Source organism: Gymnoscopelus braueri, assembly GCF_963280865.1.
Source record: "Gymnoscopelus braueri genome assembly, chromosome: 11".
Classification (NCBI taxonomy): Eukaryota; Metazoa; Chordata; class Actinopteri; order Myctophiformes; family Myctophidae; genus Gymnoscopelus; species Gymnoscopelus braueri.
Genome location: NC_137613.1, coordinates 2,869,248 through 2,891,815, shown reverse-complemented (window position 1 = coordinate 2,891,815; position 22,568 = coordinate 2,869,248). Strand labels below are relative to the sequence as shown.

General features: G+C 42.7%; 2 protein-coding genes across 2 annotated transcripts in view; one reads left to right on the top strand and one right to left on the bottom strand.

Moving 5' to 3' along the window:
• The window catches only part of LOC308094783 (protein NLRC3-like), a 293,741-nt gene that overhangs the window by 97,734 nt on the left and 173,439 nt on the right, over positions 1-22,568 (bottom strand). The gene's annotated exons all lie outside the window — the stretch shown is intronic.
• thsd7aa (thrombospondin, type I, domain containing 7Aa) overlaps positions 1-22,568 on the top strand; it is a gene marked incomplete at both ends in the record, with an annotated part of 158,541 nt that overhangs the window by 7,258 nt on the left and 128,715 nt on the right. Inside the window, 2 exons of the mRNA XM_080441696.1 lie at positions 10,503-10,754; positions 20,061-20,254. Of these exons, the coding sequence (XP_080297822.1) occupies positions 10,503-10,754; positions 20,061-20,254 (446 nt within the window). The remainder of the gene's footprint in view (positions 1-10,502; positions 10,755-20,060; positions 20,255-22,568) is intronic.

Here is a 22,568-nt window from a genome sequence, read left to right as displayed (position 1 = left end):
TATCACAGAGCCGACAGAACAAAAGATAACCATCATGGCTCGAGCCTCCAAATTGAAACGGCTGTCCCACTGGGATTCCCCGTCAAGGTGGGGAGGGAGGGGATACATGTCACTGGCAGCTCAGTACAATATATATTTACAGAGAAAGGAGGGGTGGGGGGGGCGGGCGGGGCAGAGGATGTGTTCAAAGGTTAGCCTGGCATTGCCAGACTATTGTATTTTTAACCCATTCAGTCCGGGAACGCATCTGTGTCATTTTAAGATTTATTTGGCTATAAAATAGATATACAAGCTCAAGTCAAAATCGTCAAAATGTGTGCAAATCTTTGAATATATACTTTTTAAAAGGGAACTCAAATCGTATGTTTGCTACATCAGCGGTCCTCCAACTTTTCCATGTCAAGGACCACCCTTCAAGGAAAATGTTACATATTTGGCCGCGGACCCCCGTCTGAAAATATTTGGCTCCAAGGACCCCCCTTCCCCCTCCAGAAGCAAAGATTTTAGTCACAAATGTTCGCTTTAAAAATGTATGTATTCAAAGATTTGCCATCAGCCATTATTGTATTTTTTTTTTTTTAGTAGGGACTAGGGAGTCAATATCTTTAATTAGGTTTTGTCATTAAGGCATTCTACGTTTTGGTGGCATAAAGCATGGAATGCATTTTTTCTCCCTGTTTGACCCGAAGGTTCACAGGACGGCTGTTGAGACACACTAACCGCTTTACTAACATAAAGTGTTGATCAAAAATCAAATGCAGTTTTATCTGGTTGTCTTTGTGAATAATTGAGGTTATGTATTATGCGATATAAACACACATTATCACACAGCTGTTGTTGTCGTTGTAACATTACGGTCACTCAGACAAATAACCGTTCATGAATATTAATCATTTAAACTTGTTTACTGCCTTGAAACGTTATTATGTCTCCTTGGCAACATCTTAAAGGAAAAACATTAGTAACATTAGTTTTTTCTGTGAAGATGAAAAGAATGTTGAGTCAGCGCTGCCTGCGGTGTTTCTGAAGTATTTGAAGTGTTTGTGTTTTAATTCACGGTCTGGAACATCCTGACCCATGAATGTTAAGTATCTACATTTATGAAGCAGACACACAGTTAGTGGCTCTCAGTACCAAAGGACATGTTGTTGCTGTCAGACGTCCAAAACCCTTCCTTTTATGTATTATTATTTTAACACCATTTAAAAACAGTGATGACAGCTCTTTGGTGGCACAGAGCTGCCCACCACCGCAGAGGTCGTGGGTTCAAATCCACCGCTATAGCGGCGTTGTCGAGCGTCTATGGCACGTTTATCTATAGCTATAGATAGCGTCTATAGGCCGATCTACAAGCTCGCACTGTGAGCTTGTAGATCGGCTATTTTCAAATTGCGAAAGTAGTACAGGTCTGAAGTGGTTTCGTAATAATAATCAAAATAATAGATTTTACAAATCCGATCAAATCTCAGACTTCGTGTGGCCACAGCCTGTGATGTCAGTCATCTATTAAATATACATTATGGCGTTTGAATCCATATCTGGGCAAAGTTTCAGCCAGATGAGAGCCGGCCTCTTTCCATGATCAAATAATGAAAGTTCAATATTTCACAGATATAAATGTGAAGAAAAATAAATGCGTACTGGCAGTGAGTGAGCACAAGAAATGTGCTTGCATTGGTCCAGTGGTTTGTGAGATTAACTCTAAACAAACAAACAAACAAACAGCAGCTACAGCCTCCTACATGCTGTGAAAGAAAATAGACATCGCCAAGAAAAGACAAACGCGTAGAAGAAACAACTTAAAGTCAATAGTTCACCAGGAATATTCTTAAGGAAAAGTGCAGGAACCTCGGGGGGAGCGAGACGCAGATGTTGTGTTTACGTCTGTTATTAAAATCCCTCGACTTCCCTCCTATAGCTGGAGGCTTTTAGGAAGCGTTTAGCTCCATACGTCTGTAAACGTGGCCACGGGTTGGGTTTGTTCACTGGACTGACTGTGAGTTCCACAGCTGATGATGCTGAGGTGTTACTATATTAATCCATTACAGACCGGGATAGCATCAGTGGTGGAAAAAAGTACTCACATTCTTTACTTAAGTAAAAGTACCAATACTGCAATATAAAAATACTCTGTTACAAGTAAAAGTCCAGAATAAAAAATGTACTTGAGTAAAAGTACAGTAGTAAAAGTACAGTAGCCAAAGTATTGGCATCAAAATGTACTTAAAGTACCAACAGTAAAAGTACTAAATATTTGAAAATAGCCGATCTACAAGCTCACAACGCGTCGCGATGCGACGCGTTGTGAGCTTGTAGATCGGCTATTTTCACATGTATAAAATAGGGCTAAAGTGGTTAATGTGTGTTTCATTATATCATAGTTTATATCTGAAAAGTAACTAGTAACTAAAGTTTTCAAGTAAATGTAGTGGAGTAAAAGTACAATATTTGCCTCTGAGATGTAGTGGAGTAGGAGTAAAAGTATTGGAAATTGGAAATACTCAAGTAAAGTACAAATACCTCAAAATTGTACTTAAGTACAGTACTTAAGTAAATGTACTTAGTTTCTTTCCACCACTGGATAGCATCTGTCATTTTAGATTTTAACCACTTTCTTTAACCATTATCTCATAGCGAGAGATAATGGCTCATAGCGAGTGCTGCGCTATGAGCTTGTAGATCTAATTTTTTTTTGAAAAATCATGAAAATGGGTCAAATCTTTGAATATAAATATATTTTTAAAGTGAACATTTTTCATTCACATTCTTTGCTTCTGGGGGGATTCTACAAATGTCTTCTAAATCTTAACAGCTTTCTGAACAAACTATGTTGCTATAATATCAGTGGTGCTCAAGCTTTTTCATGTCAAGGACCCATTAGACATTATATGTATTTGGCCGCGGACCCCCATCTCAAAAGTGTTTTGTTCCAGGGACCCCCATAGGAAAAACTAAATAAATGTAATGGTTTAAGTATATACTGTATTGTACAGTATATCCATACTGTATAATACAGTATTATATAGTGCATAATACAGTAGAATACGTGGGGTCTAAGAGCCTGGGTCTTTGTTGGGAGACGGATGACCTCATTCTGTCTCAGGTTGTTTCACTGTGGCTCTAATAGAGGCCAGTGCACACAGCATCCAACCTCATCCATCCTCACCCATCCTCATCCATCCTCATCCACTCTTTATGACATGCAGTGGTGGAAAAAGTACTTTTTTTTTTTACTTAAGTAAAAGTATCAATACTGCAAAGTAGAAATACTCTGTTACAAGCGAAAGTCCAGAATTCAAAATGTACTTAAGCAAAAGTACAAAAGTATTGGTATCAAAATGTACTTAAAGTACCAACAGTAGAAAGTACTCATTATGCAGAATGTCCCATTCCTCATGTTTTCAAACATATAAAATGTGTACACATTTGTTTTTAATAGCAGATCTACAAGCTCACAATGAGTCGCATCACGACGCATTGTGAGCTTGTAGATCGGCTATTTTCAAATGGCCAAAATGCATTAGAGCTGAAGAGGTTAAAGTATGTTTTGTAATAATAATACAAATCTACAAAGTAACTAAAGTTTTCAAATAATTGTAGTGGACATTTGGATGGTTTGAACCGGGTTCCAATCAAGGGTAGGGACATAAAAGTTATGGATTGCAGCTTTAAGCCCTATTTTAAAAAAATAGCCAAAACATAGCCACTACTGTACCGGCTCATAAAGTAGATAAACATAGCCTCCTGGTTGAAAGTGATTAAACCTTCACACATGCACGCGTGTGGCGCACGCACACACACACACACACACACACACACACACACACACACACACACACACACACACACACACACACACACACACACACACACACACACACACACACACACACACACACACACACACACACACACACACACACAATAATAATTCTCAGTAGCGGTTGGTACTTAGAATGCTTATCTTGGAAAGCCTGGTCCATGTATAGATCAAAGACGTCACCTCCAAAATCAGAACGTCTGGTGTCAACAAAAACTACATCAGGTGTATTTGGGATGTTAGCAAAGGCATCACAAGCTAAACCAAACCAATCTGCTAACACTCTTGAGTGTCTGTACATTGCTGCACTGGATGGCATACATTTTTTTGACTGTATCGGACACTATGTCGACAATGCGGTCGTGGCGAGCAATGTACCAATTTGTATATGCACTACATCCATTGGTGATGTGTGCAACTGATTCTAGGTGTTGTTCAGAATCATGATGATTTATACAAAGTGGACTATGGATAATGACATAATCCCTATACGTCATCATATCACATTCTGCATGATATTATACGTTGAGGATTAGTGAGAATGATATGTATACATACATATATGTTATGTTGAGGATTAGAGAGAGAATGCCCGAGCGGTTTGACTATTCTGAGCAACTCAGTGAAGAGACAGATGGTCTGGAAGCTCCAAGGAGGCTTAAAGCTCATAATATTATGATGATCACTGCATTAATGTAGGGCCAGCATCACCTGTATTTACGCTTATGGATAGAAATAGGGGAATCTCTCATTTCACATACAGTATTATGCTAAATCATGTTAATGATCTCTCCATGGCATGCATAGTGAAGTGTTTTTTGTATCATATAATCATGCTGCAAGCCTTCCATAACACGACATCACAAATAACTCAAACAGTGTTGGAAAAAGTACTAACAAGTTTTATTTGAGTAAAAGTATCAATATTGCAATGTAGAAATACTCTGTTACAAAAAAGAAAGTCTGGAATTCAATATTTACTTGAGTAAATGTACAAAAGTATTGGTATCAAAATGTACTTTAAGTAAAAAAGTAAAAATACTCCTTATGCAGAATGTTTAACACATTGTGTGCCAGAGGTTTATTAAAATATTGTACGTTCAGTGCCTGCTATTCTTCCATCCACTTACGTTGATACGTTTCGTGCTGTAGAAGCCCCGACGCGGAAGTGCATGTAAACAAAGCGTGCGTGCGAGACGGTGGAGGGTCCCGACTAACGCCATAATATTTCTAACGCGATCCTCCATTGCAGAGTGATCGCCGATCGAAAACGGCTCACTTCCACCACGTTGGAGATATTAAGCTTTTAGTGAAGGAGCTAACATTGGAGAGGCCGACCGGAAGGATTTTTGACATGGATCCACATCCGGCCTCTCCTTCTCAGAGACTCCTTGGATGATCCCAAAGTTTCGTTAGAGCGCCCCACGTGGGCCCCACGTATGAAAAAAAAATGGGTCAAAAACGGTCCGGACCGTTTATGGCACACAATGTGTTAACATGTTTTCAAATGTATGAAATGTATTAAAATCTTTGGCCGAAATGTATATACGGCTGAAGTGGTTAAACGTCAAATAATTGTAATGGAGTAAAAGTACAATATATGCCTCTGAGATGTAGTGGAGTAGTAGTAAAAGTATTGGAACCTTGGATATACACCCATAAAGTAAAAGTACCTCAAAAGTGTACTTAAGTACAGTTCTTAAGTAAATGTACTTAGTTACTTTACATGCTATTTTATACTTTGGCTATTTGAAAATGTAAAATGTTGGCCTTTATGACAGTGATTGGGGTCTCTCTCTACCCAGGGCTCTGTAGTTGGTCTGAACCTTTTTGTCTCTGTTTACAACCAACCTCTTCACCGTAAATCTGTAGATCGGGACACAAGAGGGTTCATGTGGTTAAAGGGACGTAAATACATGTAAATAACAGAGGAAGAGAGAGAGAGAGAGAGAGAGAGAGAGAGAGAGAGGGGAGAGAGGGGAGAGAGAGAGAGAGAGAGAGAGAGAGAGAGAGAGAGAGAGAGAGAGAGGGGGGGAGGGAGGGCTGTTATGGTGTCTTTATCCACAATAGACCATATTCACACGGCGGCCATGTTTCTATGAAGTCAATGAAAGTAGCCACCCCGGGTGGCGAAACTTTCAATGTTAAATTCCAATATGGCCGCCGTGTGAATATGGTCTATGGTCTGTTACACAAACACACACACACACACACACACACACACACACACACACACACACACACACACACACACACACAGACAGACAGACAGACACACACACACACACACACACACACACACACACACACACACACACACTCACACACACACACACACACACACACACACACACACACAAACACACGCGCACAGGGACGCGGGAAGTGGGGTGCTGAGGGTGCTGCAGCACCCCTGGTGGTGAGGAAGAGAAAGAAAAAAATTTGAAAAAAATTTGATTTTTTTTTTTTTTTTTTTTTTTTTTTGTAAATTAAACAAATATATATCATTTTAAAAGTCTATATACACACTTATATATTAAAACAATGATGTATTTAACTTTGGGGAATAAAATATTTGTTGAAAAAGGTGAAAAAACGTAAAAAAATTGAAAAGAATCGCGGGACACATGTGAAAAAAAAATCGCGCACGCGCACGCGCACTTCGCGCGCGTGCGGAGTCCCCCGCCAAACCCAGCCCCCCTTGGCATAAATGACTTCCTGCGTCCCTGCACGCGCACACAGCGGAGACAAATCAAGCTCTTTAACTACACTGAACCAGACAGCGCATCCCGCCACTAGAAAAGGCCAGGCTTCCTGTGATGTGACTCTGTCAAAACAACCAGAATAAATTGCTTGGGAATCATTCTGCACATTATTTATGCAGAATAATTCCACATTCATTTCTCTCTCCATCCACAGCCTCATACACAGAGACACACAGAGACACACAGAGAGACACAGAGACACACAGAGACACACAGAGACACACAGAGACACACAGAGACACAGAGACACACAGAGACACACAGAGACACACAGAGACACACAGAGACACACAGAGACACACAGAGACACACAGAAACACACAGAAACACACAGAGAGACACAGAGACACACAGAGACACACAGAGACACACAGAAACATACAGAGAGACACAGAGAGACACAGAGACACACAGAGAGACACAGAGACACACAGAGACACACAGAGACACAGAGACACACAGAGACACACAGAGACACACAGAGACACACAGAGACACACAGAGACACAGAGAGACACAGAGAGACACAGAGACACACAGAGACACACAGAGACACAGAGACACACAGAGACACACAGAGACACACAGAGACACAGAGAGACACAGAGAGACACAGAGACACACAGAGACACACAGAGAGACACAGAGACACAGAGACACAGAGACACACAGAGACACACAGAGACACAGAGACACAGAGACACACAGAGACACACAGAGACACACAGAGACACACAGAGACACACAGAGACACAGAGAGACACAGAGACACACAGAGACACACAGAGACACACACAGAGACACACAGAGACACACAGAGACACACAGAGACACAGAGAGACACAGAGAGACACAGAGACACACAGAGACACACAGAGACACAGAGACACAGAGAGACACAGAGACACACAGAGACACACAGAGACACACAGAGAGACACACAGAGAGACACAGAGACACACAGACACACAGAGACACACAGAGACACAGAGAGACACAGAGAGACACAGAGAGACACAGAGACACACAGAGACACACAGAGAGACACAGAGACACAGAGACACAGAGACACACAGAGACACACAGAGACACAGAGACACAGAGACACAGAGACACACAGAGACACACAGAGACACACAGAGACACACAGAGACACAGAGACACACAGAGACACACAGAGACACACACAGAGACACAGAGAGACACAGAGAGACACAGAGACACACAGAGACACACAGAGACACACAGAGACACAGAGACACAGAGAGACACAGAGACACACAGAGACACACAGAGACACACAGAGAGACACACAGAGACACACAGAGACACACAGAGACACAGAGACACACAGAGACACACAGAGACACAGAGAGACACACAGAGTCACACAGAGACACAGAGAGACACAGAGACACACAAAGAGACACACAGAGACACAGAGAGACACACAGAGACACACAGAGACACAGAGAGACACAGAGAGACACAGAGAGACACAGAGAGACACAGAGACACACAGAGACACACAGAGACACACAGAGACACACAGAGACACACAGAGAGACACAGAGACACAGAGACACACAGAGAGACACAGAGACACAGAGACACACAGAGACACACAGAGACACACAGAGACACACAGAGAGACACAGAGACACACAGAGACACACAGAGAGACACAGAAACACACACAGAGACACAGAAACACACAGAGAGACACAGAGACACACAGAGACACACAGAGACACACAGAGACACAGAGACACACAGAGAGACACAGAGAGACACAGAGACACACAGAGAGACACAGAGACACACAGAGAGACACAGAGAGACACAGAGAGACACAGAGAGACACAGAGACACACAGAGACACACAGAGAGACACAGAGAGACACAGAGAGACACAGAGACACACAGAGACACACAGAGAGCCACAGAGACACACAGAGAGACACAGAGACACACAGAGAGACACAGAGACACACAGAAACACACAGAGAGACACAGAGACACACATAGAGACACAGAGAGACACAGAGACACACAGAGAGACACAGAGACACACAGAAACACACAGAGACACACAGAGAGCCACAGAGACACACAGAGAGCCACAGAGACACACATAGAGACACAGAGACACACAGAGAGCCACAGAGACACACAGAGAGACACAGAGACACACAGAGAGACACAGAGACACACAGAAACACACAGAGAGACACAGAGACACACATAGACACACAGAGAGACACAGAGACACACAGAGAGACACAGAGACACAGAGAGACACAGAGAGACACAGAGACACACAGAGAGACACAGAGAGACACAGACACACACAGAGAGACACAGACACACACAGAGAGACACAGAGACACACAGAGACACACAGAGACACACAGAGACACACAGAGAGACACAGAGACACACAGAGAGACACAGACACACACAGAGAGACACAGAGACACACAGAGACACACAGAGAGACACAGAGACACACAGAGACACACAGAGAGACACAGAGAGACACAGAGACACAGAGACACACAGAGACACACAGAGACACACAGAGACACACAGAGACACACACAGAGACACACAGAGACACACAGAGACACACAGAGACACACAGAGAGACACAGAGACACACAGAGAGACACAGAGACACACAGAGACACACAGAGACACACAGAGACACAGAGACACACAGAGACACACAGAGACACACAGAGCTGGAGCTGCAGCTCTGTTTGTGTTTACTTGAGCCTTTATTTGGTTTACGGGGCAAACAAACTGATGCCTGCAATTGTGTTTTTTTTAACAAACCCACTGTTATAAATTGACAGACGGAGGTTGAAAGTCCCAACGTGTTTCAGCCAAGTTGTGAACAAAGAAGGGCTCGACAGTATAGAGGACAATTAAAGTCATTCAATCCGGAATCCGGCATCTGTGTCATCTTAAGACGTATTTGGCTATTCAAAAATAGCAGATCTACAAGCTCATAGCGCGGCACCGAGTGCCGCGCTATGAGCTTGTATATCTGCTATTTACTTGTGACATAATAATGATGTCATGAATAGTTTGTGACGAAAGGGGACGAAAGGGCGACAGACTTTTTTTTGGCTGGGGCCGGAGGACAAAGTGACCATGCCCATGTATGGACGAAACAGGTACAAAGCCTCATGTAAGCCCGACCCCTTGGGTCTGGCAAAAAAAGTTACTTGGGCAACTTCCACGTCTGTTTGACTCTGAAAAGAGACGGTTTGTGGAACCCCTGTGGTGTAATAAAAGCTACAGACCTAACTGAGTGCTCCAGTCATTTATTCTATTCTGAGTTTTTTCTCCCTCTGTCTCTTCTTCCTAATTTTCCTCATGGCTACCTCCTGCTCTGCACGGCAGTTTGATCAACCAGAAGTTGTTTTTAAATGTGCTTTAACAGATGAACTGCCGGGAATTCTCTCATTCATTAATCAGCCACTGCCCCAGCGTTAGCACGAATTTTTCGAGATTTGTTTTTCAATAACGATGCAAACATCAGAGGTACACATCCACCGCAAACTTCCATTCTTTAGTTATCGGCAGACAGTTGAATATAGCTTCTGGGAAAATAAATCAGAGATAAACGTATTTTTATAAATCGTTAGACCGGACGGGCTGGATTTTTTTTTTATATCACATGATTTCCGGGTGCATTCTTCTTCAGGAGTCCTTTAGGATCACTGACAGGTTGCGGAAGAACGCCCTCTATCGTAATCACTGATATTATCAAATTACTTCTTTAGACGTCAATGGCAGTCAATGTGTTAATACATTTGACTTGAATTTGACTCTCTCTCTCTCTCTCTCTCCCTCTCCCTCTCCCTCTCTCTCTCTCTCTCTCTCTCTCTCTCCCTCCCTCCATCCAGCCTGTGTTCTGAAGAGAGCCTCCCGGTGACCTACCAGGCCTGTGTGATGACCAAGGGCTGCGAGGTGTCCGAGTGGTCCGAGTGGTCGGCGTGCTCCAAGGAGTGCTACGACCTCAACGGGCCCACGGGCGAGCGGGCGCGCACCCGCCAGGTCAGCCAGCTGCCCGTAGGGGGCGGCGGGGCGGAGTGCCCCGAGCTGGAGGAGAAGGAGGTCTGCACCCCGCAGGGAGAAGGAGTCCAGCCCTGCATTGTGTAAGTAGATAAAAACCCAACACACCTCTCACTCCTCAAAATCTTCTTGGGACAAAATGTGACCAAACGTCAAATGTTCGATCGGATGGGGGGGGGGGGGGTATCCTTCCGTACCCGTTTGACCCTTCCGATCAAACGATGCGGAGCGGACCTGAGCCACGAGAGGCAACGCAGAGCGAGGCAACATCAGGCGAGCGAGTCGCCGTGCCGACCGTTGCGAAGTTTGCTTGGGCCAACTCAGCGCCGTTCGAGTTGATGTCCCCGATAAGGACAGAATCCCCCCCTTTAGTCAGGGGATATTAGCAGAAAAATGTCCAATCTTGGAATAAATTCCTTACCAAAAAAAATCTTCACCAATGTGTTTGCAAAGGTGTCTAGTAACACATCTCACAAAGACTGAAATGCAGTTTCCCTAGGAGAATTTTTGACAGCTGCTGAAAGTTGGGGTACGCACCATTTCCCTGCATTTCCATGCAGGGCAAAAAAAAATGAAAATTTAATTCTATTTTAAGTAGCATGTGAGGGGTCAAACTAGGGTGTTTTTATGATTCTGAATCCATTGCAAGCATTTGATTTGCACCAAAACCACTCTTTGGGCTAAAAACAGCCCGATCTCAATGGGCTTTTTACACAAAAAGTATACCTGGAAAAGGATGGCTATGGCCGTTTTTAGCCCAAGGAGTGGTTTTGGTGCAAAACAAATGCTTGCAATGGATTCAGAATCATAAAAACACCCTAGTTTGACCCCTCACATGCTACTTAAAACAGAATTAAAATGTGTTTGTTTTTTCCCTGCATGGAAATGCAGGGAAATGGTGCGTACCCCAACTTTCAGCAGCTGTCAAAAATTCTCCTAGGGAATTACTCCTTAGCACGGAAACTGTTATAGACCAGGGCTGCAACTATTGATTATCTTCTTGAATCGAATAATCTGCTATTTTCACTACTTTTGAGTGACACTGTTGTACAAAAAAATAGGGCATTAAAAACATACACAATGTAAATATGGAGATACAGATGAGACAGCCAACATCTTCACTCTTCCCCTGATCTTTCCTGTAAAGTCATGTTTTCCCTCCATTGTCGAGCCTGATTTTCCTCTTTGTCTCCACTGAATTGCCCCCCCAGGTGTGAAATAACAACCATTTCACACCTGATTTATAAATGAATGAACTGAACTATATTGTTGCTCTGCAGGCGTTCTCATGTCTTCTCTAAAGGCTCTGCTGGGTAAGACAGCTGTGTTTTCTACCACTGACCTACTAAACTATAAGATATAGAACATAATATATCACAGTTTGTTAACCCATTCAGACCCATGGTGCAACATGTGCGAGTGTATAACTTTAACACACTCACCGCCAAAGGGGAGAATTCTCCCCTTTTCAGTCAATGGTCTTTACCGCCAAAGGGGAGAATTCTCCCCTTTTATTATATATTTTTATTCTGTTTTTGAATTCCTAAAAAGTTTCTCTAATTTTTGAGTATAAATGTATAACCCTAACCCTAACGAATTAAAAAAAAAAAAAAATCCATTCACTTCAATGTTAAAAAATAAACGGACAAATAATTCACATTGTTTCTATAAAAAAATGATTAAAAACCCTGGCAGTGGGTGATTTTATTATGAAAAAACTTTGGTGGTGAACCTGGTGCACAGCAGTGGTGGAAAAAGTACATTTTAAGTATCAATATTGCAATGCAGAAATACTCTGTTACAAGTACACGTCTGGTATTCAGAATTTACTTGAGTAAAAGTACAAAAGTATTGGCATCAAAATGTACTTAAAGTACCAAAAGTAGAAGGTACTCATTATGCAGAATGTCCCATTTCACAAGTTTTCAAATGTATACAAATCGTTTGAAAATAACAGATCTACAAACTCACAATGCGTCGCATCGCGACGCATTGTGAGCTTTTAGATCTGCTATTTTCAAATGGCTAAAATGTATATAGGGCTGAAGTGGTTAATGTTTAGTAATAATATAAAAAATCTAAAAAAGTAACTAGTAACTGAAGTTTTCAAATAATAGTAGCGGAGTAAAAGTACAATATTTGCCTCTGAGATGTAGAGGAGTAGAAGTGAAAGTCTTGGATAGTAGAAATACTCAAGTAAAGTACAAATACCTCAACATTGTACTTAAGTACAGTACTTGAGTACATGTACTTAGTTACTTTACACCATTGGTGCACAGTCTGTGTGCTGCTACCTTTAGAGTGATGGATGGATGACATTTTACATGCTTTATATTCAATTATTAGCCTCTGTAGTCGATAGACACATGAAACTAACGAACACCTGAACACTTATGAATACAAATGACTTTTCCTTTTCCCTAAAGTTCATTTAAAATAAACAAATCAATAAAATAATATAAAGACATCATATAAATTGCACAAATCTCTGTCTGTCGTTTCATTGTTTATTGATTGACTACAAAGGCTGAGAAATCCATGTTTTAGTGAACGTTGAGTTTTGTTTTCTAAGACACTGAGGAGGTCATTTATAAAAACACGCCTCAGGGTTTAGAATGTGTTTTTAGACTCTGGCCTTCAGGTCTACATGATAATGATGCTCATAACACATTAAGCAGCAGATGTATTTATATATAACAGATCATAACAGACAACCAGACTACTGTATCCATCTGGAGACATTAACTCTTTGTTATACAGCTCAATAATAACAACAATAATAATAATAACAACCGACATTAAAGAGAGACCGGAAGCTCTCTTAATGTGTGTGTGTGTGTGTGTGTGTGTGTGTGTGTGTGTGTGTGTGTGTGTGTGTGTGTGTGTGCTGTTAACAGTAGGCAGAGGACAATAACAAAGCCATTAGTGTCAGCGTGTCTGGCTTTATGAACACAACATGCTGCTCTGCAGGGCAGGGAGGCCAGACAGACGGGGGAGGGAGTGGAGAGAGGGAGGGTGAGCTGTGTTTGGGGGGGGGGGGGGGGGGGGAGGGGGGAGGGGGAGGGGAGAGGGAGGGAGGGCGGGTTTGGGGGGGGGAGGGGGGAGGAGGGAGGGGGAACACGGGAGGGGGAGATGGAGAGAGAAAGGGTCTGATAGTTGGCTGGATGCCAACAGAGGGGAGGTGATGAATGGAGCGTGTCTGAGTGGGAGCCAGTCAGCCGGTTGGTCTGATCCCATCCCTCCACCCTTACCTCCACCTCCACCCTTACCTCCGTCTCCACCTCCACCCTTACCTCCGTCTCCACCTCCACCCTTACCTCCACCTCCACCCTTAACTCCACCTCCACCCTAACCTCCTTCTCCTCCACCTCCACCCTTATCTCCGTCTCCGTCTCCACCCTTAACTCCTCCTCCACCCGGCTACAGATGGCTGTGTTGAAGTGCCATCACTTCAACACGGCCGCTGAGCCTACTGTGGTGACACGCGTGTCGATGGAATAGCATTAGAATAGAGTAGGGGATGCATTTGTCCCCGGCGGGTCATACCAAGATTATACACATGGGACTCAACTCAACACAATATGCTTTAATGTAGACAATTCTCAACACGAGCACTTTGTGACAGTGTAAATGGGAAAACAAGTGCTTTTAACTCTTAACAATTCTTGAACCAGAACCTGGGTGGGCGACCATCTGCTTTGCCCAGTTTGTCAGTTTGTCAGAACAACATACTGAAGCACTGTTCACGGTTTGGCTTATCCCCCATGTCTGGCTGCTGTTACTGGTTATACTGGCACAGAGAGAGAGAGAGAGAGAGAGAGAGAGAGAGAGAGAGAGAGAGAGAGAGAGAGAGAGAGAGAAAAAGAGAAAGAGAGAGAGAGAGAGAGAGAAAGAGAAAGAGAAAGAGAGAGAGAGAGAGAGAGAGAGAGAGAGAGAGAGAGGGAGAGGGGGAAGAGGGGGAGAGGGGGACAGAGAGAGAGAGAGAGAGAGAGAGAGAGAGAGAGAAGAGAGAGAGAGAGAGAGGAGAGAGAGAGAGAGAGAGAGAGAGAGAGAGCACTTTCTAACAAGTACATTTGTTGTGGCTGCTGTGAATGACACCGTTCATTGATCACATGACCACAGGGCCTGCTGTGTTTCTATTATGGCAGCAACAGCATAGTGAGCTATCCATGGTGCTGAAGTGTGTTAGTAACATAGTGAGCTATCCATGGTGCTGAAGTGTGTTAGTAACATAGTGAGCTATCCATGGTGCTGAAGTGTGTTAGTAACATAGTGAGCTATCCATGGTGCTGAAGTGTGTTATAGCATAGTGAGCTATCCATGGTGCTGAAGTGTGTTATAGCATAGTGAGCTATCCATGGTGCTGCAGTGTGTTATTAACATAGTGAGCTATCCATGGTGCTGAAGTGTGTTATAGCATAGTGAGCTATCCATGGTGCTGAAGTGTGTTGGTAGCATAGTGAGCTATCCATGGTGCTGAAGTGTATTAGTAACATAGTGAGCTATCCATGGTGCTGAAGTGTGTTGGTAGCATAGTGAGCTATCCATGGTGCTGAAGTGTATTAGTAACATAGGGAGCTATCCATGGTGCTGATGTGTATTAGTAACATAGTGAGCTATCCATGGTGCTGAAGTGTATTAGTAACATAGGGAGCTATCCATGGTGCTGAAGTGTATTAGTAACATAGGGAGCTATCCATGGTGCTGATGTGTATTAGTAACATAGGGAGCTATCCATGGTGCTGATGTGTATTAGTAACATAGTGAGCTATCCATGGTGCTGAAGTGTATTAGTAACATAGTGAGCTATCCATGGTGCTGAAGTGTATTAGTAACATAGGGAAATATCCATGGTGCTGATGTGTATTAGTAACATAGTGAGCTATCCATGGTGCTGAAGTGTGTTATAGCATAGTGAGCTATCCATGGTGCTGAAGTGTGTTGGTAACATAGTGAGCTATCCATGGTGCTGATGTGTGTTGGTAACATAGTGAGCTATCCATGGTGCTGATGTGTGTTGGTAACATAGTGAGCTATCCATGGTGCTGATGTGTGTTGGTAACATAGTGAGCTATCCATGGTGCTGATGTGTGTTGGTAGCATAGTGAGCTATCCATGGTGCTGAAGTGTGTTGGTAGCATAGTGAGCTACGTGTTTTGAGCTTATAGATCTGCTATTTTTGCTATTTTGGAATTGGAATCCTGCATTTTTATTTAATTTCAAATGCATTTAGTTATAAGTTTTGGTTTTTACATATAATATATGACTTTTGTCTATACTGATTGACTGTATTTGTATGACTGTATGATTTTGTGTGTATATTTTATTGTGGACCCCATGAAGATTAAATCAATCACGGCAGTGAAAGCTAACAGGAACCCCGATAAAGAATCAACTTGTGAGGGATTCCCTCATCCTCTGAGTCCTCTGAGCACTTCTGTTGCTAATTGTGTGAGATTGGAACAACTTGTGCTGTTAATGGGACTAATGGGAAGCAATCTTCACCGCCTAAAGTGAAACGAATCCCCCTGATAATGAAACATGGTGGAAATTATTTAATGTTTTCAGACATGTGCTCATGTCATAAGGGACAGAACTGATGCTAATGATAAATCAATGTGTGTCCATCGCTGTTACGTTCGCTGTTACGTTCTCCTCTGTGACACTGAATGACTCCCATTGGACTGATGTCCCAGGAGAGAGAGAGAGAGAGAGAGAGAGAGAGAGATGGGGGGAGAGAGAGAGCAAGCGAGAGAGACACAGACAGAAGAGAGTGACAGACAGACAGACAGAAAGATAGACAGACAGACAAACAGACAGACAGAATAAGAGGGGGGAGAGACAGATACATCACTCATGAATAAGGAGCTCTTTCATTGGTTGACCTCAAAGTAAATCCATTGCATCGCCACAGAGACACAGAGAGGTCGTCCACGTTGTGACCTGAGGGCAGGACCACAATGCATTGCACCGCCACTGATGGGGAGCCTGATATTGGTTCATTGCCAGACAGAGGAGACACACACACACACACACACACACACGCACGCGCAGAAGCCCCCCCGTTGGTTTATGAATAGATCCTCCTCCCCTCCGCCAGCAGCCATGTGCTTTAGCTGCTCTCAGAGAGGACATGGTGGTTGGATGGCTGAACCCCGGGGGCTGATTGTAAACACTTCTCTGGGGGTCGATGGGATAAAAAGAACACTTTAGAGAGACGCTCACTATCCATCCATCCTACTGCCCCCTCCCCCCACCCCCCCCCCACACAAACACACACACACACACACACACACACACACACACACACACACACACACACACACACACACACACACACACACACACACACACACACACACACACACACACACACACACTTAATGATGTTTATAGCCTGAATAAAAAGGACATCCAGCTGCATCTCCTCCAGGCTCCTCCGGCTGATAAACAAAACGATGATAATAGGAATTTGAGTCACATAATTTTTTTCCATAATGTATTAGTAATTTTCATCATTTATTCATTTGTGATAATACAATTAAATGAAGCGTATGCCAGTGGATAATGCTACATCGACCAGTGGTTCTCGGACGTTTTAATTTCTGGGACCCCCATTACTCTGAGAGTGTGCAAATGGGGGTCCATTTGGTTCCATGTGTACACTCTCAGAGTTACAGACCTGTAAGGGTTCATTTGGTTCCATGTGTACACTCTCAGAGTTACAGACCTGTTAGGGTCCATTTGGTTCCATGTGTACACACTCAGAGTTACAGACCTGTAAGGGTCCATTTGGTTCCATGTGTACACTCTCAGAGTTACAGACCTGTAAGGGTCCATTTGGTTCCTATAACTATTCATCATGTACGCTGTGGGACTAGCCTGGGAACCCCCTCAAGGACCCCTGTTAGTCCCCGGACCCCACTTTGAGAAACCACTGATCTATGAATTCATAAACATAACCATGACAATAGGATGTTTTTGTTGTCATGTGCTTTCCCATCATTTATTCATTTGTGATAATACAATATAATGCAATCATGTATGCTGTGGATTCCTTAATAACAAAACAAGAAATTCATGTGTCTCGTACACATTCCCTCGGGCGTGTTTTCCTTAATTAAGACAATTTGAAAGATGGGGTTGTTTTACACTGGAAAGCAACATTCTAAAGATCTGAAGTTGTATCAGCAGATATACTGTAGACATTGCCTCATACAAGAGTCATGTTGTTTATGTTTTTATATAGTCGCTGTTGGGCAGAAACCAGCTCTCTCCATTTTTCATACATTTTCATTTTTAATAAATCAGTGCTGTTGAACACCCTTTACGTCTGTGTCTGGGTTTTACGAATATTGAATCAATGAAAAGTATTAAAAAAGCGCTTCTAACTAAAACTCCTAACTAACACCCAGCATTATATTTATATCATATTATTATATTCCATTATATTTAGAGGACAGAGTACAGCAGCTTGCAATGGGCCTGGTCTTCATTATACTCAAGGGACCAGTGCCCTCATTGTACCTGTCTGACTACTTCAAACAAGTGAGTGAGGCCCACGGGCACAACACCAGAGGGAGCTTCCCTGAAAAGTGACAGTCCCCCCCCCTCTCCATATTCAAACCTGCACAGCCTTTGTTCAAAATGACACAATTTCACACCTGACACCATTTCACACCTGGCAAATGTCTTGCACACACTGTCTTGTCCTGTCACACTTATAAAGACGTTTATTTAGGATGCAAAGTTTCGGCCGCTTGGACCTTCATCAGGCTACGTGAAGACAGTGTGCGGGACCCCCTCTCACTTCTCCCTTTTTCTTCCATAATTCAGCATTCATACTCTGACGCACCTGTCCGTTTGTAGGTGTGCAAAAGGACATATCCATATCCTTTAACACTAGCATGACTGAGGTTTCATTATCCTCCACACTGCCTGAAAAACGATCATTTTGATCCCCAAATCAGGCTATCCTATTGGCTACTGTCTCCCCTCTGTGCTCCAGACTAGGCAGGCAGAAACATTATAAAATAGTAATGTAGTATATATATATATAAAATAGTATTATAAAATGTAATGGTAACTGCAGATTCTGTATGTAAAATCTTTATAAAAAAGCGTATAAAACAGTGCGATCTGTAGCGTCACATTAAACTCTTCAGTGAAACATGGAGCCTATATGAACGCTGAAGCCACTGTCTAATTACGTGGACTATCTCCAAATTAGTTTTCAAATAATTGTAGTGGAGTAAAAGTACAAGATTGCCTCTGAGCTGTAGTGGAGTAGAAAAGTATTACCATTATAATGTAATAATAATAATAATAATAATAATAATAATAATAATAATAATAATAATAATAATAATAATAATAATAGAAAGACGTGAAAAACAAGCCCAAAGTCGCTTATAATAAGCAGACATGGCAACATAGACTTGTTGCGCAGCAGCGAGTCTGCTGTCTACGGGCACTCTGCGGGGGGTCTCGAGGTGTGAACTACTCTTCCATGGGGAGAGAGGGGGAGAGCGGTCAATTTAGCTGAAATATAACGGCTGGGATGGTATATATGGTATATATTTTATAATACATTTCAGAAAGAAAAAAAAAACAGAGATGATTTGAAACAAATATTTAGGAAAAGTCATGAAAGGGGAACGTTCTCAGAGCTTCATGAGAGAAGATAATCCACTTTAAATTCTCAAAATCGGTCATATTGATGGCTTAGTCACGCAAGTGTTAACACTTTATCCATGAAAAGGATGGCAAGGCCCTTTGAAATTCTCAAATGTCTTATCTGTAAGTGGCTCTGGATAAGAGTGTCTGCTAAATGCCTACATTGCAGTGGTGTAAAGTAACTAAGTACATGTACTCAGGTACTGTACTTAAGTACAATGTTGAGGTATTTTTTACTTTACAGGAGTATTTCCAATTTTCAATACTTTTACTTCTACTCCACTACATCTCAGAGGCAAATATTGTACTTTTACTCCACTACAATTATTTGAAAATGTTAGTTCTAGTTACTTTGCAGATATAAATTATTATATTATAAAACATACATTAACCACTTTAGCCCTATTTTATACCTAGCTACAAGCTCACAATGTGTTGTATTGCGACGCGTTGTGAGCTTGTAGATCTGCTACTTTCAAACATGTTAGTACTTTTACTTTTTGGTACTTTAAGTATATTTTGATGCAATACTTTTGTACTTTTACTCAAGTAACATTTGAACATAGCCTTTTACTTGTAACAGAATAGTGTTATACTGTGGTATTGCTACTTTTACTTAAGTAAAATATCAGAGTACTTCTTCCACCACTGCTAAATGCGTACATTGTTACGTGTCCTCTGACCTCTGACCCTGTCCTCTGTCCTGTCCACAGCTACAGCTGGAAGAGCACGGAGTGGAGCGAGTGTCGGGTGGACACGCTGCTGAGCCAGCAGGACCGTCGGCGTGGCAACCAGACGGGGCTGTGCGGCGGGGGCGTCCAGAACCGGGACGTCTACTGCGTCCAGACCCCGCCCCCAGCCAGGGAGGCCACGCCCCCCAACCTCAGCTCACTGCGCAGCAAAGAAGGTAGATCTATAGCCTGAATAACTCAGCCTGAATTCTCATTTGGTTTCACTCCATTATTCAGTCTGAAAGCCCTCCTCAGTGTAGCCGTTTTCTGAAATGACGGCGTGGCGAAAGTGGGACCCTTTTGGCGATTGGACCGGGCCGCCGGTTAGATTTTCAACCGAGAAAACCCCGCCTTCTAGGGTGTCACCAGACCCTGAATGTGAGGCTATAGCGATTCAGGGGCCGGAGGCAGGCTAGGGTTAGATCTGGTTGATCTAGTCTTATTGTTCTGTTTTGTTCTGTTCTGTTCTGTTCTTTTTCTATCAACGTACAGTGTTGTGTTCTAAGGGAACGGCCAGTGATGGACAGTAACTAAATATGTGTATTTGAGTACTAAACTTAGGTAAATTGTTTCAGTATCTGTACATGACTTTCACTCCACTAACATTCTCGGCAAGCAAAACACGGAATATAAATGAGGTACGATACCAATGAATGCTCCATTGCAAAGGAACGCCGAAAGAGATGAACTGTTTACACACACATGCACGTGTGCCCACACACGCACACATGTGCACACACACACACACACACACACACACACACACACACACACACACACACACACACACACACACACACACACACACACACACACACACACACACACCACACACACGTGCACACACGCACACACACATGCATACGCGCACCCACACGCACACGCACACGCACACACACACACACACACACACACACACAAACACACACACACATCTCAAACCCACAGTGATTTATAAGCGTGAGTGTTTTAGCTTACACACCAACTCAGCGATAAGGACAGAGTGGTTTGTTTAGCACAGCGTGTGTTCTGTCTCACTCTGTCAGCGTTATATCATCATCAGTGGCTCAAAGAAACATCAGTTTAGTGTGGGTTTTGGGGAGAAGAGAGACGAGTCGTAAAGCGTGTGCAAAAAAAAAACATCATCATGAGTTCCAGTTCAACACCATGAGAACACAACTATTAGATTAATGCCAGGCAGAGAAGAACCACATTTGGTTCCAGTCAGAAATTACCTTTCAGACCTAATGGGTGTTAAATGTCTTGCTCAAGGACACGTCGACACATTGCCGGAGCCAGGAATCGAACCTGGGACCCGGGTTCTCTCCCCCATTCAAACCACACCCATTTAAGTAGTTAATGGTGCCTCAAAGAACCATCAAAAATGGTTATTTGTAAAACATAAATAAAAAGGTTCTCTAAAATCATGTGAAGTGATAGAACCTACATATAATGGTTCCTCAGTAGGTGATGAACCATCACATAGCCTTTAAAAGAACCATTAAAAGAACCATTTTAGGAACCATTATTTTACTGTGTGTACACACTAGCAGACTGCGTTGGCAGTCATGTGTGAAACTCAGTGGGAATTCTAGCTTCTTCTTTTTTTTTTTTTACTCTACATTAAATCTGGAGCCGTAGCTCCATGAATATGCTAATGTAGCTGAAAACCCTGGGAGAGAGGGGGGCGGGGGGGGGGGGGAGGAGAGGGGGGGGACATGAAATATGAGCTCTGTCTAAATTGGTGGCATTGCTTAGTAGAGTATGTAGCTGGAAGAGGCCTGGCTGGTATCATGCCCACGCTCACACACTATAGTGCCAATGGTGGAGTAAAAGTATACCACCGTATAAAAACACCTGGTTACCAGTAAAAGACATGCATTAAAAACACTAAATAATTGAGCAAAAGTACGAATGTATTGGCATAAAAATACAATATACTTAAAGGGATAGTTCACCCCCAAAATAACTTTGTTCCTATCGATTATTCACCCCATGGAGACTTGAATTCATGGATGTTTTTTTTTGTTTTTGTCGCACACCACCTTTCTATTGTTCTGTGTTCTGTGTTCAGATTGATGAGGCTGCCATGCCTCTCAGAAGCCTTAAACCTATTATAAAACTAGCAGATATACAAGCTCATAGCGCTGCACCGAGTGCCGCACTAAGAGCTTGTACATCTGCTAGTTTTTACATAGCCTAAAGTATAAAATAATGGTTATAGCTAAAATTTAAAATAGCGTTCACCGGGTTGAACAGATTAAAGAATCATTTAGAATGGTTTGCATGTGTTTACGTGGGAGCAGAGATACAGTACGTGGTGTGACCGTTGCCATGCCAACCAACACTCTTATCAAAGGGTTATGCCATGGTGTTCATTTTGACAGCAAACGTCGATGTAGTCATAGTCAAATTATAGTCGTCTGAAAGGTTTTACTTTTAGTCCAGTTTTAGTCGAATGAATATCATAAGATTTTAGTCGACTAAAAC